Source organism: Schistocerca piceifrons, chromosome 1 (assembly GCF_021461385.2).
Source record: "Schistocerca piceifrons isolate TAMUIC-IGC-003096 chromosome 1, iqSchPice1.1, whole genome shotgun sequence".
In the NCBI taxonomy this organism is placed as follows: Eukaryota; Metazoa; Arthropoda; class Insecta; order Orthoptera; family Acrididae; genus Schistocerca; species Schistocerca piceifrons.
The window spans coordinates 1072222850-1072246326 of NC_060138.1; the positions used below are offsets into that span (position 1 = coordinate 1072222850).

The 23477-nt window shown below is 44.1% G+C and overlaps 1 protein-coding gene across 1 annotated transcript in view; it reads right to left on the reverse strand.

The window, feature by feature from the left end:
* The window catches only part of LOC124797898, a 70444-nt gene extending 53120 nt beyond the window's left edge, over positions 1 to 17324 (reverse strand). Inside the window, exon 1 of the mRNA XM_047261018.1 lies at positions 17206 to 17324. Coding sequence (XP_047116974.1) covers positions 17206 to 17272 — 67 coding nt within the window. The 5' untranslated portion in view covers positions 17273 to 17324. The remainder of the gene's footprint in view (positions 1 to 17205) is intronic.
* Positions 17325 to 23477: the final 6153 nt, after the last annotated feature.

The window sequence follows — 23477 nt, forward strand, 5'->3', positions numbered from 1 at the left end:
CATCGCAGTCTTTAACACTGGTAGCATGCCGCGACAGCGTGGACGTGAACCGTATGTGCAGTTGACGGACTTTGAGCGAGGGCGTATAGTGGGTATGCGGGAGGCCGGGTGGACGTACCGCCGAATTGCTCAACACGTGGGGCGTGAGGTCTCCACAGTACATCGATGTTGTCGCCAGTGGTCGGCGGAATGTGCACGTGCCCGTCGACCTGGGACCGGACCGCAGCGACGCACGGATGCACGCCAAGACCGTAGGATCCTACGCAGTGCCGTAGGGGACCGCACCGCCACTTCCCAGCAAATTAGGGACACTGTTGCTCCTGGGGTATCGGCGACGACCATTCGCAACTGTCTCCATGAAGCTGGGCTACGGTCCCGCACACCGTTAGGCCGTCTTCCGCTCACGCCCCAACATCGTGCAGCCCGCCTCCAGTGGTGTCGCGACAGGCGTGAATGGAGGGACGAATGGAGACGTGTCGTCTTCAGCGATGAGAGTCGCTTCTGCCTTGGTGCCAATGATGGTCGTATGCGTGTTTGGCGCCGTGCAGGTGAGCGCCACAATCAGGACTGCATACGACCGAGGCACACAGGGCCAACACCCAGCATCATGGTGTGGGGAGCGATCTCCTACACTGGCCGTACACCACTGGTGATCGTCGAGGGGACACTGAATAGTGCACGGTACATCCAAACCGCCATCGAACCCATCGTTCTACCATTCCTAGACCGGCAAGGGAACTTGCTGTTCCAACAGGACAATGCACGTCCGCATGTATCCCGTGCCACCCAACGTGCTCTAGAAGGTGTAAGTCAACTACCCTGGCCAGCAAGATCTCCGGATCTGTCCCCCATTGAGCATGTTTGGGACTGGATGAAGCGTCGTCTCACGCGGTCTGCACGTCCAGCACGAACGCTGGTCCAACTGAGGCGCCAGGTGGAAATGGCATGGCAAGCCGTTCCACAGGACTACATCCAGCATCTCTACGATCGTCTCCATGGGAGAATAGCAGCCTGCATTGCTGCGAAAGGTGGATATACACTGTACTAGTGCCGACATTGTGCATGCTCTGTTGCCTGTGTCTATGTGCCTGTGGTTCTGTCAGTGTGATCATGTGATGTATCTGACCCCAGGAATGTGTCAATAAAGTTTCCCCTTCCTGGGACAATGAATTCACAGTGTTCTTATTTCAATTTCCAGGAGTGTATTATTGTATATAAGAAGAAAGAATATATATATATATATATATATATATATATATATATATATATATGTGAGAAACAATTTGTCTGATGGTTTAAATGACTTGCTGTTATAGTTAAAACTGACTGCCAGAAAGAAAAACAAATCGCACAGTTGCACAGCACAGCATTTTCTTTATCGCAGTCGATTTTAACGGAAGACCTCTACTTTCTTGTTTATCCGTCAGAATGTTGAACGGAGTATGGTGTAAATCGGCTGAAAATTTTGGGACACTTTCGCTAACAACGTTTCCCATTTATATGTTACATATGAATATATATTATATTTATTAAAAACACATGGCACGTATCTGTCCAAATTGTTATTGTAGCTCCTGAAAAGATTTGGAGTAAAACGTTTCAAGATTTTTGGTAACAACCTTAAACAACTTGTTGTGTTTGTATAGCAATATAGATTCTGCAGTGTAACTTAAGAGTTCAAAATTTTTGAGCCACTGTGCACAGTCCTTCTCAGAAAGCCAAGTTTATGCAGGCAGGCTACACATTCTGTCGGGATTAAGTAAGGGAGAAGTAGTCAGAAAGGTGTTACATTGAGAGTGATACTGATTCCCCGTATTACTCCGTGATGTATGGCTCCGTGATGTGTGTCGCAGTGACATGCATTCACAACCGTAATTTCCATTCAAGGATTGGACTAAGCGGCTTGTACCGTTGTCCATCGTTTTTTGATCTTCCTGGGTCTGTCCTATCGATCGGCTGATATATTTCCCAGCTTTCAAAAAGAGCCGCCTCGGTGATATAGCGTCGAGAAGGTTGCACCAACGCTTCGTGTACTCATTTCCTTCATACATTCCACTGTATATGTTTAATTCTGTCGGTATGTCTTTTATCCTAACTTCGCTACCTCCAAGACATTTCACTCCTGAAGCTCTTTTTTCCTGTCTAAGTTGTTTCACTACCGTACTACGGAGTTAGGTCGACCATTGTTTTGTAGAAATTTATCTTGGTTTCGACTCTCTTTCTCTTCAGAGATATTTATATTGTTTTATGTATTTGATAGGATTTTTTCGCGGGTGTCGCCACTGACTCCTAAACTGCATTTAACATTTTTGGCGCTTGAGACTTGTTCGGGGGGTGGGGATACCTTCGAGCATCGTTTTGCAACGTACTTCGGTTGTAACCTGCAGGACAATTAACTTTTCTCTTGAGGCAATACTAACACATATTATCTACACATTAGGCATAATTTGAATATTTCTTTTTGTATTTTAAATTCTGTGTTGTGATAAAGAACTCTTAACTAAAAGAAACTGCTAATGAAAGGCGTGTGATTGTCCTGGACTTGCCTCGTTCATTAGACGAGGGTTTCCCAAACTGTGTTCCACGGAGCACTGGTGTTCCGCAGTAAGTGCATAAGTGCTCCACGAAAAACGGATAATACTGCAGCGTTTCTCTCGATATTTTGAAGGTACTAGTTATTTTTTATCATTTTATTATGATTTATCTGTTATTAGTTACGATTTAAAATTGGAGTAATCACTGAATAAAACCAGTTTTAAAATTTTGTTAACCTTCAAAATAAAAAAGATGTAACATCAAAGTACCAGGATTCTCAAAGTGTTACGTCAGAGGAAAAGTAATGTGCAAAAGGTGGTGGGTAGGAATTATTGACTCATATCTGTATACCTCTTTCCTTTTTGTAGTAAAAAAAAATCACTTACAAATGTTCAGAACATAACCATATATACAAAATATGAATGTAAAATGACTCGTTGCACATCATTACGATATAGCATGGAACCATCGAACATGTAACTAACTAACTAACCTTGCACTATACATAGTAAAAAAGTCATTTTTTGACCTTAGGCATAGGTGCAATTCTATTAATTTGAAACGACAGTAATTTGAAATATTATTTTCATTAGCTATTCCAAAAAGATCTCATTACCAAGTACTATATTCTGAATCCATGTGCACTTAAGTTGAAGAGACGTCACAATATAGAGTATTACGAAGTGGTGAAATATCGGTCAAGTTTTCTTTTTTGAGCCTCACAAATAATGTATTTTTGAACAGGTTCAAAAATGGTTCAAATGGCTCTGAGCACTATGGGACTTAACTGCTGTGGTCATCAGTCCCCTAGAACTTAGAACTACTTAAACCTAACTAACCTAAGGACATCACACACATCCATGCCCGAGGCGCGGTTCCAGACTGTAGCGCCTAGAACCGCTCGGTCACTCCGGCCGGCTTTTGAACAGGAAGTTAGAGTAATCGACATGTAGCTATGTGTCTCACTTATGTTGGAAAATAGAATGTATTTATCTACTGATGGATAAAACTGCCCGAAACGTTAAGCGTAAATAAAACGGTTTGTCATAAGAATTTTCGGCAAGAAATTATTTAAACATTCGTTAACACCACATAAGGTCTCGGATTCTATGAGTAAGGACGCCGAAAGGAACTTCTTTATTGGTCTTTGTTTCTTCTAAATCATTTTTGTATTAACTTCGTGAGCTATGACGCTATTTATTATCGCTTTGCGATTTATTTAGTCTTTAATCCATATCTTTCGATTCCAAACTTTATAGCCTCTTGCTAACGTTTAATTAATAGTTCACGTAACAAGCAGCGACTGGAGCACGCGGTGGCTGTTGCACACTGAAACTTGTATGCATTGCAGCTTTTGTCTCGGATGCAGTATCGATTTTGCAGCAGTATGGAGATCGTGATGACATTGTACTCCTCTCTCATTATCGAACATATTTTACTGTTTCACTTGACAATAATCTCACGAAGTCGTGACTTCCGCTGCCAAGGACAGGCATTGCGTTTCTGCTTCGTGAGACATGTGCCAGCAGTCGTACATGCTCATGACGTTGTTCCTATTTATAGTAATTAAGTAAAGAGACGAGCTTAAAAGATACCGTACTCTTTAACAAAAAAATAACAGAATTCTATGAAACTAATGCATCGAAACTAAATGGACATCTTATCTGGTACGTGTCCGCCTCCGTAGCGCAGCGGTAGCGTTACCGCGTACCACGCAAGGGGGCCCGGGTTCGAGTCCCTGCAGGGGACTGGGTGTTTTGTGTTTGTCCTTCATCATCATTTCATCATCATTGTCATGCAAGTCGCTGAAGTGGCGTCTACTAAAAAGACTTGCACTAAGGCGGCCGAACCCTGAAAGCGGATACCCCGGCCAGTAAATGCTATTCGATCATTTCATCTGGTACGTGTGTCACTGCATAGGCCAAACTGGAATTTTGTAACCGTGCATATTGTATCTATAAAACTGAATGCGCGATATAATGGCCCTGGCGGATAATTTCAAATCTATCTCTATGGAAAATCTCTGACGAGATTTCAGGAGGATTTATAGGCGCCGGCCGGAGTGGCCGAGCGGTTATAGGCGCTACAGTCTGGATCCGCGCGACCGCTACGGTCGCAGGTTCGAATCCTGCCTCGGGCATGGCTGTGGGTGATGTCCTTAGGTTAGTTAGGTTTAAGTAGTTCTAAGTTCTAGGGGACTGATGACCACTGCAGTTAAGTCCCATAGTGCTCAGAGCCATTTGAACCATTTATAGGCAAGCATGGCTCAAATGGCTCTAAGATCTATGGGACTTAACATCTGAGGTCATTAGTCCCCTAGAACTTAGAACTACTTAAACCTAACTAAACTAAGGACAGCACACACATCCATGCCCGAGGCAGGATTGGAACCTGCGACCGTAGCAGTCGCGCGGTTCCGGACTGAAGCGCCTAGAACTGCTCGGCCATCGCGGCCGGCAGGCATGCATGGTTTTCGGAAAAAGTCAATTCTGTTATCATTATTATTATTATAATCATTATTGCTATTAATAGTAATAGCAGTAGTACGACTTTATTTTCAAATCTGAAGAATGTTGTTTCATAAAATTTCAGGAAAAGTGATAGATGTCCATTAATTGATGATCTTCACTTAGCCCCAAGTGCAGTCGATAGACTGTTCTAGTTCTCAGTGCCCTTTGTGGTGAAGACTCACCATTTCAGTATCAGATCGATCATTCTTTTCCTTTGAGATAGCAGCATCCCTGTTGTATCCTACTAAAAACAGAGAGATCTTGTTAACTGAATACAAATTAAATTTTGTTAGATTTTGGGCTGTTTATCACGTTGTAGATAATACTTTTCCAGGCTATATTTTTGCAAAGGTCAAATTAAATTTATTATTATAAAGAATGCATTCTCTGACTCTCTGTGGAGAATACGCTGCGTTGATCTTAGTAACAAGTTAATCTGAGGTGACAGAAGTCATGGGATATTGACATACCAATATACAGATGACATCAGTATGGCGTACACAAGGTATAAAAGGACAATGCATTGGCGCAGCTATCATTTGTAATCAAGTGATTTGTGTGAAAAGCTGTCCGATGTGATTATGGCCGAACGACGGGAATTAACAGACTTTGAACGTGGATTGGTAGTTGGAGCTAAACGCATGGCACATTCCATTTCGGAAATAGTTAGGGAAGTCAATAGTTCCAGATCCACAGTGCCAAGAGTGCGCTGAGAATACCAGATTGCAGGCATTACCTCTCACCTAGGACAATCCGTTGGCCGACAGCCTTCACTTAACGACCGAGAATTGTCAGTGCTAACAGACAACCAACAAGAAATACCAGCAGAACTCAACGTTGGACGTGCGACGAATGTGTTCATTAGGACAGTACTGCGAAATTTGGCGTTAATGGTGGTATGGCTACAAACGACATACGCGAGTGCCTTTGCTAACAGCACGAAATCGCCTGCGGCGCCTCTCCTGGGCCGGCAAGAGTGGCCGAGCGGTTCTAGGCGCTATAGTCTGGGACCGCTCGACCGCTACGGTCGCAGGTTCGAATCCTACCTCGGGCATGGATGTGTGTGATGTCCTTAGGTTAGTTAGGTTTAAGTAGTTCTAAGTTCTAGGGGGCTTATTACCTCAGCAGTTGACTCCCATAGTGCTCAAAGCCATTTGAACCATTTTTGAGCCTCTCCTGGATTCGTGTTCATACCGTTGGATCCTAGACGACTGGAAAACCGTGGCCTGGTCAGTTGAGTCCCAATTTCAGTTGGTAAGAGCTGATAGTGGGGTTCGAGTGTGGCGCAGACGCCATGGACCCAAGTTGTCAACGAGGCACTTTGCAAGTTGGTGGTGGCCCCGATAATTAACGGGAAATGGTTATGTTCGGCTACTTGTAGACCATCTGCAGCCACTCATGGACGTCGTGATCCTAAACTACAATACATTTTTTGTGGATGACAGTGCGCCACGTCACCGGGCTACATGTATTCTGGACAGTCTGAACGAATGATTTGGCCACCCAGATCGCTTGAACATTTACAGGACGTAATCGAGAGGCCACTTCGTGCACAAAATCACAAAATACTGCATCGGAAACACTTTCGCAATTATGGACAGCTATAGAGGGAACGTGGCTCAATATTTCTGCAGGGGACTTCCAACATGTTGAGTCCATGCCACATCGAGTTGCTGCACTCTGCCGGGCAAAGGATGTCCGATAGGATAATCAGGAGTTATCCCACGAGTTCTACCACCACAGTGTATAACTAAGGTTCAAAAAATGGCTCTGAGCACTATGGGACTTAACATCTGAGGTCATCAGTACCATAGAACTTAGAACTACGGAAACCTAACTAACCTAAGGACATCACACACATCCATGCCCGAGGCAGGATTAGAACTTGCGGCCGTAGCAGTCTCGCGGTTCCGGACTGAAGCGCCTAGAACCGCGCGGCCGGCTATAACTAAGGACTGCATGGGAATGGGAATCTGGATCTCTGCCTTTCGAAGGCAGCCTGGTAACACTTTCGCCATCAGCCCAAGCCTCTCAGATGGACTCAAAAGTTTCAGTGTATAAAGGCCCTCCTAAATTACCTCCGAGGGGAAGTGTGGGGAGGGGAGGGGTAGGGGGGGCGGAGTTGACGTACCTGCAGCCTCAAGATTATTGCTAAAAATGGTCTCAGGCACTGCAGTCATGGACTGTGCGGCTGGTCCCGGCGGAGGTTCGAATCCTCCCTCGGGCATGGGTGTGTGTGTTTGTCCTTAGGATAATTTAGGTTAAGTAGTGTGTAAGCTCAGGGACTGATGACCTTAGCAGTTAAGTCACATAAGATAAAAAAAATTGCTAAAAATGAGTTGTCTTACTCTTTGCACTGTATACGTTGCGATAAGGAGTTTCTTGCCACACATAATGGAGGGAAAGCCTGTAAGAAGTTTAGAAGGAGCCCGTTATAAAGTGGAAGCTTTGAATTTGATCGGTAGGCGTTCTCTGGCAGTAGCGCACTGCCTGCCAGACAAGGACCCTTGTTCGAGTCATGGTGCAACACGTATGCAGTTAGTTTTATTATTGTTTTTTGCTTTTATTGCACTGTCGATTCATACACACTGCTCTCATTAGTCGGTTAATGACGTCTCCACAAAAAATCTCAGTAAACTGATGTACTACACAGCCGAGATTTCTTGCAGATATGATTGAACTTTATTTAATGCCAAGTTCCTAACCTGATCAGTTAATTCTAGTGTCTAATTTGAGTACTGGAAAAAAACTAGGCAACGCTTAGAAACAAAAGCATTATTGCAATATACAAAGAGGTTCGGAGGAAATAACTATAAGTGAATAAGGGACAGAACGTAGGAGTATGAAGGGAAAACGTAATATGGACGTAATATGCTGTTTTATTTCGTGTTCCCAAGACAGAGTGATTCCAAATTTTCATAAACAGTAAGTCAATAGGTGTTAGCAAATTGCCAGATCTCAATTTATAGTGTTTTGTTGCTAGTTTCACATATGAAGCGTTTTTTGAAGTGCCGCCGCCAACTCGATGCATTTTTACAGCTCATGTATATAGATGTTGAGCTGCTAATCAGAACTGGTGTCAAGACTTTAACGCTAATACCTGTTGCATATCTCCACAATCTTTTGAATATCGTATCTCACATTACTCCTGCAACATCATAGTCATAGATGATGTAGTATATTATGGCATTTCTTCAGCATTTAATTGTTGTTTACCTGCGACTGTCGACTGTGTGGGGAGAGGAATGTCTGGGGCGCCTTCCGACGCTACGTACGTGTTAAATCAGATAAAAAATTTTCTCAGATAGTCCACACGGAAAAAAGATAATGATGGCCTTGTGTGTTACGACGAACGTTTTATATCAGATTAGATTCAAAATTTCAGTATGGATGTCACTATTATGCAAATTCTGTGCAGTAGAGCGTTCCGTCGGAAATTGGTGAGCAACTATTTTAACTGTCTTAAACTTAGTCCTTACGATATTTAATCAAAATCGATTTGCTTTTTGTCAGTGGAATGAAAGTTTATTTACAGATGTGTTCTAGCGCTCAGTCTTTAAAGGAAAAGCAGCGTATCTCCTATGGAGCCACGCGGAAAACGACATACGCAAACGTTTTTTGCAGTACTACGAGTGTAAATTCAAATGGTTCCTATTGGGACTGTTGACGTTTTTAAAAATGTCGGTAATTCGATGTATCGATATTTAAAGATATTGCATTACAGACCATCACATATCAGTGTAAGGTATCGATATATCAAAGAAAGAAACACCGAAGTATCGGCCTATGAAAAGATCGGCTGCACATTGTAAATATGCTGCCAGTTTTAGAGTTGTATGTGTAAGTATTGATTTATTATTAGATATTATGTACATCAACAAGCTATTAGCTTGACAACTCCCTTAGAGCAGGAATTAAAAGAAAAACACTTAATTTGCAAATTTGTAAGTTAATAATGGACGTAGTGCAGATGAAAAACTTGTATTACGATACTTTTTTGGTGGACTGTTGTGTTGTTAATTAACAACTGGGTACATGTTGCATTTTTATGTAATATTTCATTCCAGTTAAACCTCACAGCTTATTTTCTCAATTTGTCAGTGACTACATGTCGAAATAAATCCTTTGCCACGCTGATGTAGGAAAATTGCTGATGAAGCTAAGGGCTGCAGTTTCTGTTGGCAGCGCGGATTACGGCAGTATTTCCCCTCATACGTCTCCACCCACCGTAAAGACCAATCTTATCATTTAGATTTTTTTTGTCATTTACAGCTACTGTTTTTGAAGAATGCCGATATGAAGAAATGGCACACTTGTTGCGTTAACTTTTCTTAACGCAGCTCGTGTTCCATTTCTTCACACTGGAAATCTTGTTACTTTGTTCGCACCATCATCCCCCAGTGCAATCGGACTTTGTCTTTTGTGCCACCAATACTTGCTTAACACGGGCAAAGAGAAAGGCTGAACGCGATGAAAGCTCAAAAAGTAGTAAGGCTCCTTCACAAAGTGAAAGTAAAGTTATATTCTACTACAGTTTCTAAAGAAAAATTTGAAATATTTCTGAAAGCTGCGAAAAAAATGCAATATAAAATAAAAATATCGGCACTCGGTGTTGCCCTTTCTATATCGACATATCGATATATCGTGAAGAAACCTTCGTGACACATATCGATACAGTCTGGGAGAAATCTCGATATTTTATCAACGGCCCTAGTTCATGCTCTGAAGGCGACCGCCGCAAAATGGAACGTATTTGTGAAGTTCACAGATTTGCAGCCGGCCCGAGTGGACGAGCGGTTCTAGGCGCTACAGTCTGGAACCGCGCGACCGCTACGGTCGCAGGCTCGAATCCTGCTTCGGGCATGGATGTGTGTGATGTCCTTAGGTTAGTTAGGTTTAAGTAGTTCTAAGTTCTAGGGGACTGATGACCTTAGCAGTTAAGTCCCATAGTGCTCAGAGCCATTTGAACCATTTTGAACAGATTTGCAACATTAGTCTCGTTTCATCTGTGTCAGAGTGTTTGTACGGTATTTTCATTAGGAGCTGAAGAACACGCCAGTAGTAAATCGCACGTCCACTGTTACTGATCGATTTTTCTGAAACTTGTCACAGAGTAAAATACTATTACAAATGAAAAATGCGAGCAGTCTCGTTTCTCTTGTGTCACCGTGGAATACCGTTTCTGTGGTTTCTTTCTTGTTTAACACTTGCGTCGTATCAGTCACAAAAGCAGTGATCAAGAATAAGTAATAGGAAGAAAGGTTACGGTTTGTTTCATCTTCGTTTAGATCCTTAGGGATGGAGCTCTAATTTAGTTGGAGCAGAGTGGGACAAGGAAGTGGCACTGACTTTTATCGAAGCATCCATTCCGACATTAGTTGGAAGTAAGTGAGGAAATACGCGTGAGAACTACATCAGCAGGATCGGACGGGGATTTAAGCAACACTTCTCCCAGCGTCTTCATACTGCACTATCTCGTTTGGTTTTTTTGAAGTAACGGTACAGAACACAAAACTGGACAGCAGCTGGAACTAGCTAACATCGAAGTTATAAGCCAAAATCTAAAATCCTATCCGCAGACATTCAGTTAATTTGCCTCCATATTGGAGAGGTCGACGTTACTACAGAAAGAGTGGAAAGAAAATTGCAATTTAAAGTCGATGTTGAGGTCTTTAGATGTTTGAGTACTAACTCTGTCAGCTACGATATAACAGTAAAGGAGGGGTGATCGTATTGAAGGAATCATCCATACATTGGATAAACTGGTGCTGGAAAAGGAGTCAGTTCTTTCGTATATTCGATGAAAAACTGAACAGCTATCTCATCAAGTCCAGTTGCCACACCTGTGTCGAGACCTGATTTGCTTGTAGATATTTACTGGTCTGATATATCCGTGCCATGCGTCACGTAACTACTTCATTGCGACTGCGGAAGACAAGTGCAAACCGAATCAGCAGACAACCTGACCTCAGGAGGACAACGAGAGCCTACTGGGTGGGTGCCTGGGTGTTTGGCCCAAATGCCGGCCGATATTCCGCGTCTCTCCCATGGACCGCCGACGTTGCCTGTGGTACAGTTTCTGGCATTAGCACCTTGCCTCCTGCTGCCTTGGCTTTGAAAACAGTCTTGAAATATTGTACGATAACATCTGTTCAATCTGAGACTCCTGCCTGCAGCACACGGACGCAGCAGTTTGTAAAAATCTGCACAGATATCACTCAGATCTCGATGATATTTAAAAATGGTGGAAAGATTAGAATCTTGTTTTATATGTACAGAAACGTAAAACTTCGCACTTTACAAAACGAGAAAATGTACGTAGTATCGTATGGCTACAGTATCAATGAGCCACAACCAGAATCAGTCAACTCTGACAAACACTTGGTTGTAACAGGCTTACTAGTGGAAACATTTTGCTACATCTTCATAAAATTTCTTCAACACACAGTATCAAAACATCCCTTAGATTGCTGGTTCCTTCCACAATGTTGAACAAATTTGGACGCTCGAGCCTGTTTGTTGCCAGGACATCTAAGATATTGCCATTAAGGGTAGCTTTTGGTCCCCGGCACGAATCCGCCCGGCGGACTTGTGACGAGGTCCGGTGAGCCGGCCAGTCTGTAGATGGTTTTTAGGAGCTTTCCATCTGCCTCGGCGACTGCGAGCTGGTTCCCCTCATTCCGCCTCAGCTACACTATGTCGGCGATTGCTGCGCAAACAAATTCTCCACGTATGCGTACACCACCATTACTCTACCACGCAAACATAGGGGTTACACATTTCTGGTGTGAGACGTTTCCTGGGGGGTCCACCGGGGACCGAACCGCACCATAACCCTGAAAGAGTTGTTCGATGTAGGGCGGCGGAGGGGCGAAGTGGACTGCGGTAGTCGTCGTGGGGTTCTGGACCACTGCGGCTGCGGCGGTGCGGAGCCTCTCCGCCGTTTATAGGCCCCCAGTTAACATACAATACAATACATGGGTAGCTTTTCTAACCAACTGCGTAGTGTAGTCATAGGAAAATCCGTATGTTGCTGTCCACACTTAAAGCGGTCATCTTCCAGTAATCCTTCCATACTGCCATAGCACAATCGGGATATTACGGTCGGCAGTGTCCATGCTTTCTCGGACACATTCGACTACTTAGATACTAGACACAAGTGGCCAATAGAAGCTCTCAGCTACAATATTTCTGTCGCCATTCACTCCTGCCTTCACCCAAATTATTTCCCATTTGGAATCTGTATTTATTTCATTACTCATGACTGCGTGTTTCACGGTAAAAAAAAAAAAAAAAAAAGTTTCCCCCATTGGCCTCCAACCTATCTTAGCTGTACAGGATAATTCCCTAACGATGTTATGCCTCGGACATGGATGTGTGTGATGTCCTTGGGTTAGTTAGATTTAAGTAGTTCTAAGTTCTAGGGGACTGATGACTTCAGAAGTTAAGTCCCATAGTGCTCAGAGCCATTTGAACCATTTTGAACCTGACGATGTTACAAACTTTCAGGAATGATGGATAAGGGTAAATGTGTCAATCTGAGGTAAGAGACACTGGAAACAACAAAGCCGAAAGTTAAAGCGAAAACTGTTCTGGTACTTCTGACAGAGAACCTTTTCTACTGCAAGCTCTGTGCTTTCCCTATTTTGGGAGGAGGTAGTATGGACCAAAACAAGAAAAAAATTCTAGTAAACATAGTCTCCAAAATGCGTATCTTAAGAGCTATGAACAGTTGTTCATCTTTGTTACTGCGAAACACATCTCTGGTACTGCACGAGTGCTCATAGCTCTTAAGGTACGCATTTTAGAGTCCGTTTTTCCAGTAAACTTTTTTCTCGTTCTGGTCCATATTACCTCCCTCCAAAATACGGAAAGCAAAGAGCTTGCAGTAGAAGGAGTCCACTGCCAGAGGTAACAGAGTGGTTTTCGCTTGTAACTTTCGACTCGGTCGTTTGTGGACCACAGTCCCTTATCTCAAATTGCTACAGTTACCTCCATCGTCGCTGAAAGTTTGTAACATCATCACGGAATCACCGTGTATATTCAGAAATGAAGATTTGGCTGCTACCCATTTCTGGCTCGAACTAGTTTTCCGCCACGTGTATTACATGGAGCCAACGGCCTTACCACAGTGGTAACACCGTTACCATCACTGCACCGAAGATAAGCGCTGTCAGGGCTGTCTAACACTTGTACGGGTCACTGTCCGGGTCTGCCGAGTGCTGTTGGCAAGTGGGTTGCACTCAGCCCTTGTGTGGCCAATTGAGGAGATACTCGATTGAGAACTGGCGGATCCGATCTGGCCTGTCTACGTTATTAATAACATCTGTTTGACTTATAGCCGTCCGCTATGGCCGAACGGTTCTAGGCGCTTCAGTCCGGAACCTCACTGCTGCTACGGTCGCAGGTTCGAATGCTGCCTCGGTCATGGACGTGTGTGATGTCCTTGGGTTAGCTAAGTTTAAGTAGTTCTAAGTCTAGGGGACTGATGACCTCAGATGTTAAGTCCCGTAGTGCTCAGAGCCATTTGAACCATTTGTTTGACTTATAGCGACAAAACGGCTCTGAGCACTATGGGACTTAACATCTGAGGTCATCAGTCCCATAGAACTTAGAACAACTTAAACCTAACTAACCTAAGTACATCACGCACATCCATGCCCGAGGCAGCATTCGAACCGGCGACCGTAGCAGTCGCGCGGTTCCGGACTGAAGCGTCTAGAACCGCTTGGTCACAGCGGCCGGCCTTATAGCGACAATAGTCGGAAGCAGCGTGGAGTACTGTCTGACAGTATCATACCCGACACCATTCTAATCGTATCAATGAACGACTGCAAGACTGTTTTGTTGCGAAAGCATGCTATACCAAAATTCTTTTCCGAAGCAATGTGCCCATTAAGTGAATGACTATGTGTTTATTGTCGACGAAAGCACAACACAGTGGTACTATTCGGTATCAGTTGTAATACCAACTACGTCCAGCATGTTTGACATCACCTTCTGAATTATTGTAGGTGAACCACATCGACACGATCGTCTCCTTGCATCACACTTAAACCACAAACAACATTTAACTGAATTTGAGGTTATCGATTTCTTTACGAAATGAAATTAGATCAGAGCTGTAACAATAACATCTTTCAACAATAGCGCAGTAATTAGAACAAATAATAAAGAATTGCTGCTGGAAACACGTGTCATCGGGGCAAATCTGTACTGAACCACGGTTTTCAGTAAGTGAGTGGTGAAATGTTTCCTAGTCACTGTTTCTCAAAACGATACATAGATCTATGGTGAACATGTCATCAGTACGAAAGTTGTTTTGAACATAACAGAGCTTTAGAACGTTCAAATGGTTCAAATGGCTCTGACCACTATGGGACTTAACTCCTGAGGTCATCAGTCCCCTAGAACTTAGAACTACTTAAGCCTAACTAACCTAAGGACATCGCACACATCCATGCCTGAGGTAGGATTCGAACCTGCAACTGTAACGGTCGCGCGGTTATAGAGTGTAGCGCCCAGAACCGCTCGGCCACTTCGGCCGGCAGCTTTAGAAGGCAAAGTGCGATTGTGGGTGGTGGCGTTCCTTTTATATATATCCTGAGAAATTGCTCACCCATTCATCTACAACGAGATCTATAGTTAAACGCGGAATAAGAATGATTGACGAGCTTTTAATATAACCCCGAACGAAGCGGTTAAGCACTTAGAATTTGGTGTTTAGCCAGCCAGCTGCGCTAGGTGCTCCACAGCGTAAGATTACAGACGCTATTTCTGATGAAAGATGTTCCGGACAAGTGCCCCGGCGAGAGGTAAATGGTGTCGGATAGAGCATAGGGATGGCGGCTACCGCTGTAACAACCGCCTTTCAGTTATATTGGGTCTTTTTCACGCTATTTAACCTGGCTGTTAAAACCGCTCAAAGTAACCCGTTTCTGAAATAACCGATTTTCGGTTACTTTGTTCTTGTTCTTTCCTGTAATAAACGTAGAAATCGTACAAAGATTGAAAAATTTTTGACTCAATTCCAAGATACATAGAATCAAAATATTAAATTAAGCAGACAAATAAAAGAAAACTTAGTCTGTCCACATTTCGCTGCTTTTCTCGAAAAGTGGCAAGCGACGCAGTACTAAAAGAAAAAAAAAAAACAAAAAAACACAGTATTCTCCTATTGATTCGAATTCTTTGAAACTGCTTAAAAATCTTTTTGTAATCGAGGATCAAACCACTGTCTGAGCATTATGAATGGTCAATACTAAAGGGTAAAAACTGAGGTTGAAGCACTCTGTTTTTAGTGTTTGTTAATTTGTCCGTTTCCAAGGGCTGCAAGTAGATAAAGACTTATGCAGACGCAGGTAGCAGTAAGCTACTTTCTGTTTTTTTGTGTTAACTTTTTAATTTATTATAGTTGCCGTAATTACCTTTCTCTTTTATTATTTCATAGAAAAGGCAGACAAATTTTTAATATTTTAAAGCAAATGAAGCATTGTACTTTATTACTAAGTAACTTCCTAAAAATATTTCCAGACTAGGTTCGATGCCATTATGCAATACAACGTATGTCTGGCGACGACAGTGACAAACTGCTTTATAGAGCAGGTGGGGGCCAGTCCTGCACGTTACACGAACTCGTGTACCGTAAGCCACGGCACACAGGAAAACGGACATTATTGTGTCAGCAATACTGTACGAATTCTTATGCATGTGTTTGTAGCTCGTTTCCGTCGACATTGCTATTAAAATAGCACTGATCGCTTTTCTCAGTTTCTATAAAAACGCACTATTTCAAACCAATCCAAATTTTACGTATAAAAATTACTCCTTTTTAAAAATAAGGTTTATATAAAAACGAAACATTTTTATTTATTTATTTTATTTTATTTACATGTCAAGTTCCGTAGGACCAAATTGAGGAGCAAATCTCCAAGGTCATGGAGCGTGTCAGTACATGAACTTACAACATAAAAGTAATAACAGATAAAAATAAATGTTCATGAACCTGAAAAAAAGTCAGTCCATAAGTGTAAGCAAACGTTATCAGCAATACAATGAGAATCAGCTTAATTTTTCAAGGAACTCCTCGACAGAATAGAAGGAGTGACCCATGAGGAAACTCTTCAGTTTCGATTTGCAAGCGCGTGGATTACTGCTAAGATTTTTGAATTCGAGTGGCAACTTATTGAAAATGGATGTAGCAGTATACTGCACACCTTTTTGCACAAGAGTGAAGGAAGTCCGATCCAAATGGAGGTTTGATTTCTGCCGAGTATTAACCGAGTGAAAGCTGCTTATTCTTGGAAATAAACTAATATTGGTAACAAAAAAAGACAATGAGGAATATTCATATTGAGAGGCCAATGTCAAAATACCCAGACTCGTGAACAGAGGTCGACAAGAGGTTCGTGAACTCACACCACTTATTGCCCGAACCGCCCGTTTCTGAGCCAAAAATATCCTTCTAGAATGGGAAGAGTTACCCCAAAACACAATACCATACGACATAAGTGAATGAAAATAAGCAAAGTAGACTAATTTACGTGTCGAAGTATCACTCACTTTTGATATCGTTCGAATAGTGAAAATGGCAGTATTAAGTCTTTGAACAAGATCCTGAACGTGGGCTTTCCACGACAGCTTACTATCTACCTGAACACCTAGGAATTTGAACTGTTCAGTTTCACTAATCATATGCCCATTCTGTGAGATTAAAACGTCAGGTTTTGTTGAATTGTGTGTTAGAAACTGTGAAAACTGAGTCTTACTGTGATTTAACATTAGTTTATTTTCTACAAGCCATGAACTGAGGTCATGTACTGCACTACTTGAAACCGAGCCAATGTTGCACACAACATCTTTGAGTACCAAGCTAGTGTCATCAGCAAACAGAAATATTTTAGAGTTACCCATAATACTAGAGGGCATATCATTTATATAAATAAGGAACAGGAGCGGCCCCAACACTGATCCCTGGGGCACGCCCCCCCCCCCCCCCCCCACCACCACTTGACAGTACCCCACTCAGGGCTCGGTTAATCATAAAAAATAAAAAAAAGCCTGTTATGACCGAGACCTAACAAATACCGAAAGTTGCCGTTTATTCAGAACTGAAATACGGGTATCGGTTTGTTTTTCGCGTCCCTAGCAGAGCACTCACCGTGCGCCGGGCTGGCTGTGAGGAGGGCTGTGGCGATCACTATGAGCGCCGCTGCCGTGGTGGCCATGTCGCCCGCTGTGCTGTGCCGAGCCCGCTACTGCTACTGTGCGACCCCGGCGGGCGCTCGGCGCCACCTTTTATAGAGAGCGGCGGCGCCGGCCGGCTGGTTCAGCGCCCCTGCCCCTGCCCCTACTGCGGCGGCTCGCGCGCGCCGCGCGGTCCTGTTAGCCGACCTCAGCTCAGCATCCTGCAAAACCGAGCCGGCCCGCGCGCGGCGGACCCCCCTGCCTTCCCCTATTACGCCTGTCCTAATTGCTGATTTCCTCTCGCCGAAGCTTCCTTTGTGCCGCCATTTCTTCATAACGTGCCTCACAATGAGGAACGCAGCTGCTGCGAATGGAGGTAGGTCGGGAAACGCGGGAGCAGCTAATAAGTGATGTCTCCGATGGCATTACGCTTAACTGGACAGCCGTAACGTCAGGCATTTCCACATTGTGGTAGAATGTATAGGTGAAATCTGCATTGCGTTGCTGCTGCTGTTGTTGTTGTGGTCTTTAGTGCGAAGACTGGTTTGATGCAGCTCTCCGCGCTTGTCTATGTAATATCTCTTTATATTCGATGAATTATTCTGATACAACTCCACCCTTGAATGACGTTTACTAATTTTCTATCTTCATACTCGCAGAATCCATGCGCAAAGTAGTTTCATACAATAGCTATGCCATGAGCGCATAATTATTCTTTGTAGTACTCTCTCTGGTGGTTGTTAGAAAAAAGGTTCCGAGATTGTCTTCGTGCCGATTAGCCTGAGCATTGTTTGAAGAATCGTAATCTGAATATTGAGATTTATCACAAAAGATAACTGATACGAAATTGTGCCATTAAAAGGGAAATATATATTGCTCCTTCATACAAAAGGTGTGTAACAATTTACATTATTTGTCATTTGAGAATTAATGATATTCATCGATATATTGCGTAGTTGTTAATCAGAAGGGAACTTCCGAAAGACTGGATACGAACCTGCGTTTAATAATCCAAGAGCTCCGTTACTTCTTCGGAAGGTTAAATTTCATCAAAGCCAAATATCCGCTTGATCTGAGGTTTCCCGACTGATTATACAACGCTCCAAAAAATACGAGGCATTTTATTTGTACATATTACCAGACTGCCGCAAAGCACGAGCCTGCAGTGAAGAAGAATCATCGCCTGATTTCATTCTAACGAGTAAAATTTCTGAATCATTTTGAGTGACTGAGTTATGACTGTGCTTCCTATTATGAATGATTGATTGCTCGAACAAATTGAGAACTACATAACTACATAATTACATAGATAGGAGGAAAAAATACATCTATACTGTACAAGCCTCTTCATATCTACATCTACATCAGTGTTCAGCAAGCGACCTGACTGTGTGTGATGTAGGGTACTTCTGGTACCATTATCTGCCCCCCCCCCCATTTCCCTGTAAATTATCTCTTAGTATGTTTCCATTTATTATGAATATTAAATTTAGTTGGGTTGGGTGATCCGGGGGAGGGGACCAAAAAGCGAGATCATTGGTCTACATCTACATCTACATTTATACTCCGCAAGGCACCCAACGGTGTGTGGCGGAGGGCACTTTACGTGCCACGGTCATTACCTCCCTTTTCTGTTCCAGTCGCGTATGGTTCGCGGGAAGAACGACTGTCTGAAAGCCTCCGTACGCGCTCGAATCTCTCTGATTTTACATTCGTGATCTCCTCGGGAGGTATAAGTTGGGGGAAGCAATATATTCGATACCTCACCCAGAAACGCACCCTCTCGAAACATGCCGAGCAAGCTGCACCGCGATGCAGAGCGCCTCTCTTGCAGAGTCTGCCACTTGAGTTTGCTAAACATCTCCGTAACGCTATCACGGTTACCAAATAACCCTGTGACGAAACGCGCCGCTCTTCTTTGGATCTTCTCTATCTCCTCCGTCAACCCGATCTGGTACGGATCCCACACTGATGAGCAATACTCAAGTATAGGTCGAACGAGTGTTTTGCAGGCCACCTTCTTTGTTGATGGACTACATTTTCTAAGGACTCTCCCAATGAATCTCATTCCACTTCAAATCGTTCCGCACGCATACTCCCGGATATTTAACAGAAGTAACTGCTACCAGTGTTTGTTCCGCTATCGTGTAATCATACAATAAAGGATGCTTCTTTCTATGTATTCACAATACATTACATTTGTCTATGTTAAGGGTCAGTTGCCACTCCCTGCACCAAGTGCCTATCCGCTGCAGATCTTCCCGCATATCCCATTGGATAACGGAATGATGGGGAAGGAAGTCGGCCGTTCCCTTTCAAAGGAACCATCCCGGCATTTGCCCGAAGCCATTTAAAGAAATCACCGAAAATGTAAGTCACTACGGTATGACGCCGGTTTGTACTGTCGTCCTTCCCAATGCGAGGCCATAATATTTGATTTATACTGAAGCACCAAAGAAACCGGTGTAGGCATGCGTCATAAATACAGAGATATGTTAACAGGCGGAATACGGACGGCCCTGTGGTCGGCAACGCTTATATAAGGTGGATGTCAGGCTTGTTAGATCGGTTACTGCTGCTACAATGGCAGGTTATCGAGATTTAAATGAGTTTGAACGTCGGCGCACGAACGATGGGACACAGCATCTCAGAGGTAACGAAGAAGTGGGGATTTTCCCGTACGACCGTTTCACGAGTGTACCGTGAATATCAGAAATCCGGTAAAACATCAAACCTCCGACATCGCTCCGTGCGGAAAAGACCCTGCAAGAACGCGACTAACGACGAGTGAAAAGATTCGTTCAACGTGACAGAAGAGCAAGCCTTCTGCGAATTGCTACAGATTTCAATGCTGGGCCGTCAACAAGTGTTAGCGCGCGAACCATTCAACGAAAAATCACCGATATGGGCTTTGGGAGCCGAAGGCCCACTCTTGTACTCACAAAGCTTTATGCCCCGCGTGGCCCCATCAACACCGACATTGGACTGTTGATGACTGGAAACATGTTGCCTGGTCCAACGTGTCTCGTTTCAGATTGTATCGAGCGGATGGACGTGTACTGGGATGGAGACAACCTCATGAATCCATGGACCCTGCATGTCAGCAGGGGACTGTTCAAGCTGTTGGAGACTCTGTAATGGTGTGGGGCGTGTGCAGTTGGAGTACTATTTATGAGACGCCTGATACGTTTAGGTATGAGTCTGATAGGTCACACGTATGTAACCATCCTGTCCGTTCACCTGCATCCATTCATGTCCATTGCGCATTCTGACGGACTTGGGCAATTCCAGTAGGACAATGCGACACCCCACACGTCCACAATTGCTACACAGTGGCTCTTCTGAATTTAAACATTTCCGTTGCCCACCAAACTCCCCAGACATGAATATTACTGAACATATCTGGCAATGCCTTTCAACGTGCTGTTCAGAAGAGATCTCCACCCCCTCGTACTCTTACGGTTTTATGGACAGCCCTGCAGGATTCATGGTGTCAATTCCCTCCAGCACTACTTCAGTCATTAGTCTAGTCCATGCCACGGCGTGTAGCGGCACTTCTGCTTGCTTGCGGGGGCCGTACACGATATTAGGCAAGTGTACCAGTATGGTTCAAATGGGCCTGCCCGGTTGGCAGTGCGGTATAACGCACAGCTTTCCGGGCGGGAAGGAGCGCCTGGTCCCCGGCACGAATCCGCCCGGCGGATTTGTGTCGAGGTCCGGTGAACCGGCAAGTCTGTGGATGGTTTTTAGGCGGTTTTCCATCTGCCTCGGCGAATGCGGGCTGATTCCCCTTATTCCGCCTCAGCTACACTATGTCGGCGATTGCTGCGGAAACAAGTTCTCCACGTACGCGTGCACCACCATTACTCTACCACGCAAACATAGGGGTGACACTCGTCTGTTGTGAGACGTTCCCTGGGGGGGTCCACCGGGGGCCGAACCGCACAATAACCCTGGGTTCGGTGTGGGGTGGCGGAGGGTTGAAGTGGACTGCGGTAGTCGTCGTGGGGTTGTGGACCACTGCGGCTGCGGCGGGGACTGAGCCTCTCCGTCGTTTCTAGGTCCCCAGTTAACATACAATACAATACAATGGTTCAAATGGCTCTGAGTAAGAACTACTTAAACCTAACTAACCTAAGACATCACACACAACCATGCCCAAGGCAGGATTCGAACCTGCGACAGTAGCAGCAGCGCTGTTCTGGACTGAAGCGCCTAGAAACGCTCGGCCACAACGGCCGGCAGTGTGCCAGTTTCTTTGGCTCTTCATTTTAGTTTCCAGTCCAATCTATAATGCTTGAAAGAGTCTCCAGGTGCGTGAGCAGAACCTTTAAACAAAAGGTTGCAGGGAATCCGCAATGTGCAATGCGGGCCCAAACACACCCCTTCACATGGGGCTCTCATAACTGTAGTTCCCAATACCGCTTCTGCGTGGTCTTTTATACACTTCAAAATCGATTCTGGAAATCCGCTTCCAGCCGCCGGTTTTCCAGTTCCGCAATCGATTTTCGCTCCCATGTGAATGCAACCGTTTTTGAAACGTGCTTGGGTTGTCAACTTACATCTTGTTTTCAGAATATTCGGTTAATATGAGCATGCGCAGTGAAGGAGAAGCAGAAATATTAGACTGAGCATGAAGCTGTCTACCTGTAATATTTAAGTGAAGAGAAAATAACGATTGTGTTGGCTGAATCAGAAGCTGGATCAGCTGTTTTGCAGACGCCATATTTAACTGGAATAGCAAATCCACTTCAGACATTAACAGCGAAAAACGGTTTCCGAAATTCGGAATTCGTCTTGCGGAAGATGTGTTGCATGTAAATGTAGTGATAGTGAAGCTGGACAGCTCTCGTAGCGGATATGTGAAATAGCGTCGACCGTGCTGCAGGCTCGCCCACAGCATCCAACTTCCTATAGAATCCATGCTACATGAAAAGCGGCTCCGTGATTAATAAAATGAGAACCATATGGCTCCGGATCGTAGCACCATATACGGGCCCCTGCCTATGGTTACTAGGTGAAACCTGGTCAACGGTTTCTAAGGTGAAAGAGGAATCTGATTCCCAACGGCGGAGGGAGCAGAAGAGCCTAGTGGAGTTATCATGAATTAAAAATCAAATCAAAATCCAAAAGCGACTGTTCTCAAATTGGGCGGTCTTTGGTAAGCGTCTTTCTTCATGTAAGGGGCGGCTGTGAATACTCCTCCGGGGTTAACAACCTCGGTTGTAAAAAAAGGTGGCTCTAGAAGTCAGCCTTAGAACTCAAAGAATTACCAACCCTGGAAAAGTGTGATGTGAAACTAATTACCCCAGGTGGTCAATTCACCGCACATAAGTGCGCAAGTGGACATTCGGATTCTGGGGATTCTGCAACGTCACGCAAAGACGAATCGGAGCGTCTTGGAACCTCAAGCAAAATAAAATACAGGAAAGCAAACTACTTAGCAATTTTTAATGCAAATTCACTTTTGAAAGTGGGGAAACTTAAGACTCTAACGGACACAGTAAATGAACACAGAATCGTCATTACGGCTGTGCAAGAGACCAGGTTCTTAGATGAGGACAGGTTTGAATCGGGAGGATTCAGGATACTTAAGGGGACGATGGGGACACGAGTTATGAGAAATGTTCCCCACCTTGTGACAGGTTTCGTAACTGACAAGAAAGTATTAGGCCCCATAACAAGCTTTGAGTCCCCTCTGAACGGCTATCGACCCTCACGTTTAAGTCGATCAACAAAGTATATACCGTTCTAAATGTTCACGCCCCTATAAACATTGACAAGAAAAAGAATAAGGAGAAGTTGGAACTATTCTGGGACAAAGTAGATGATATGACCCAAAAGATCCCCGAAAAACATAACGTTATCCTTATAGGGGATTTAACGCCCAAGTGGGGAGAGAGATAAATTCACGAATGTAGTGGGGAGATACCCAGCACATAACAGGACGTACCAAAATGGTATCAGGCTCATCGAACTATGCCAGGCGCACAGTTTGGTCCTGAAGTCAACTAGCCTTAAGAAATTGCCAAGAAAGCAGAAGATACGGATTTTTACCTAACCCTCTCCTGGGATAATTCCAGTTAGATCATGTTGCGATAAAGCGGAAATTTCATAAGGAAATCCAAAATGTTAGGGTTCTCACAGGGGCCAACCTCGACTCTGACCACTACTTACCTAAAGTGAAACTGAAGATCATCCGTAAGAGTAACTTTCATATGAAAAACCTTGGAAAAAGGACATATT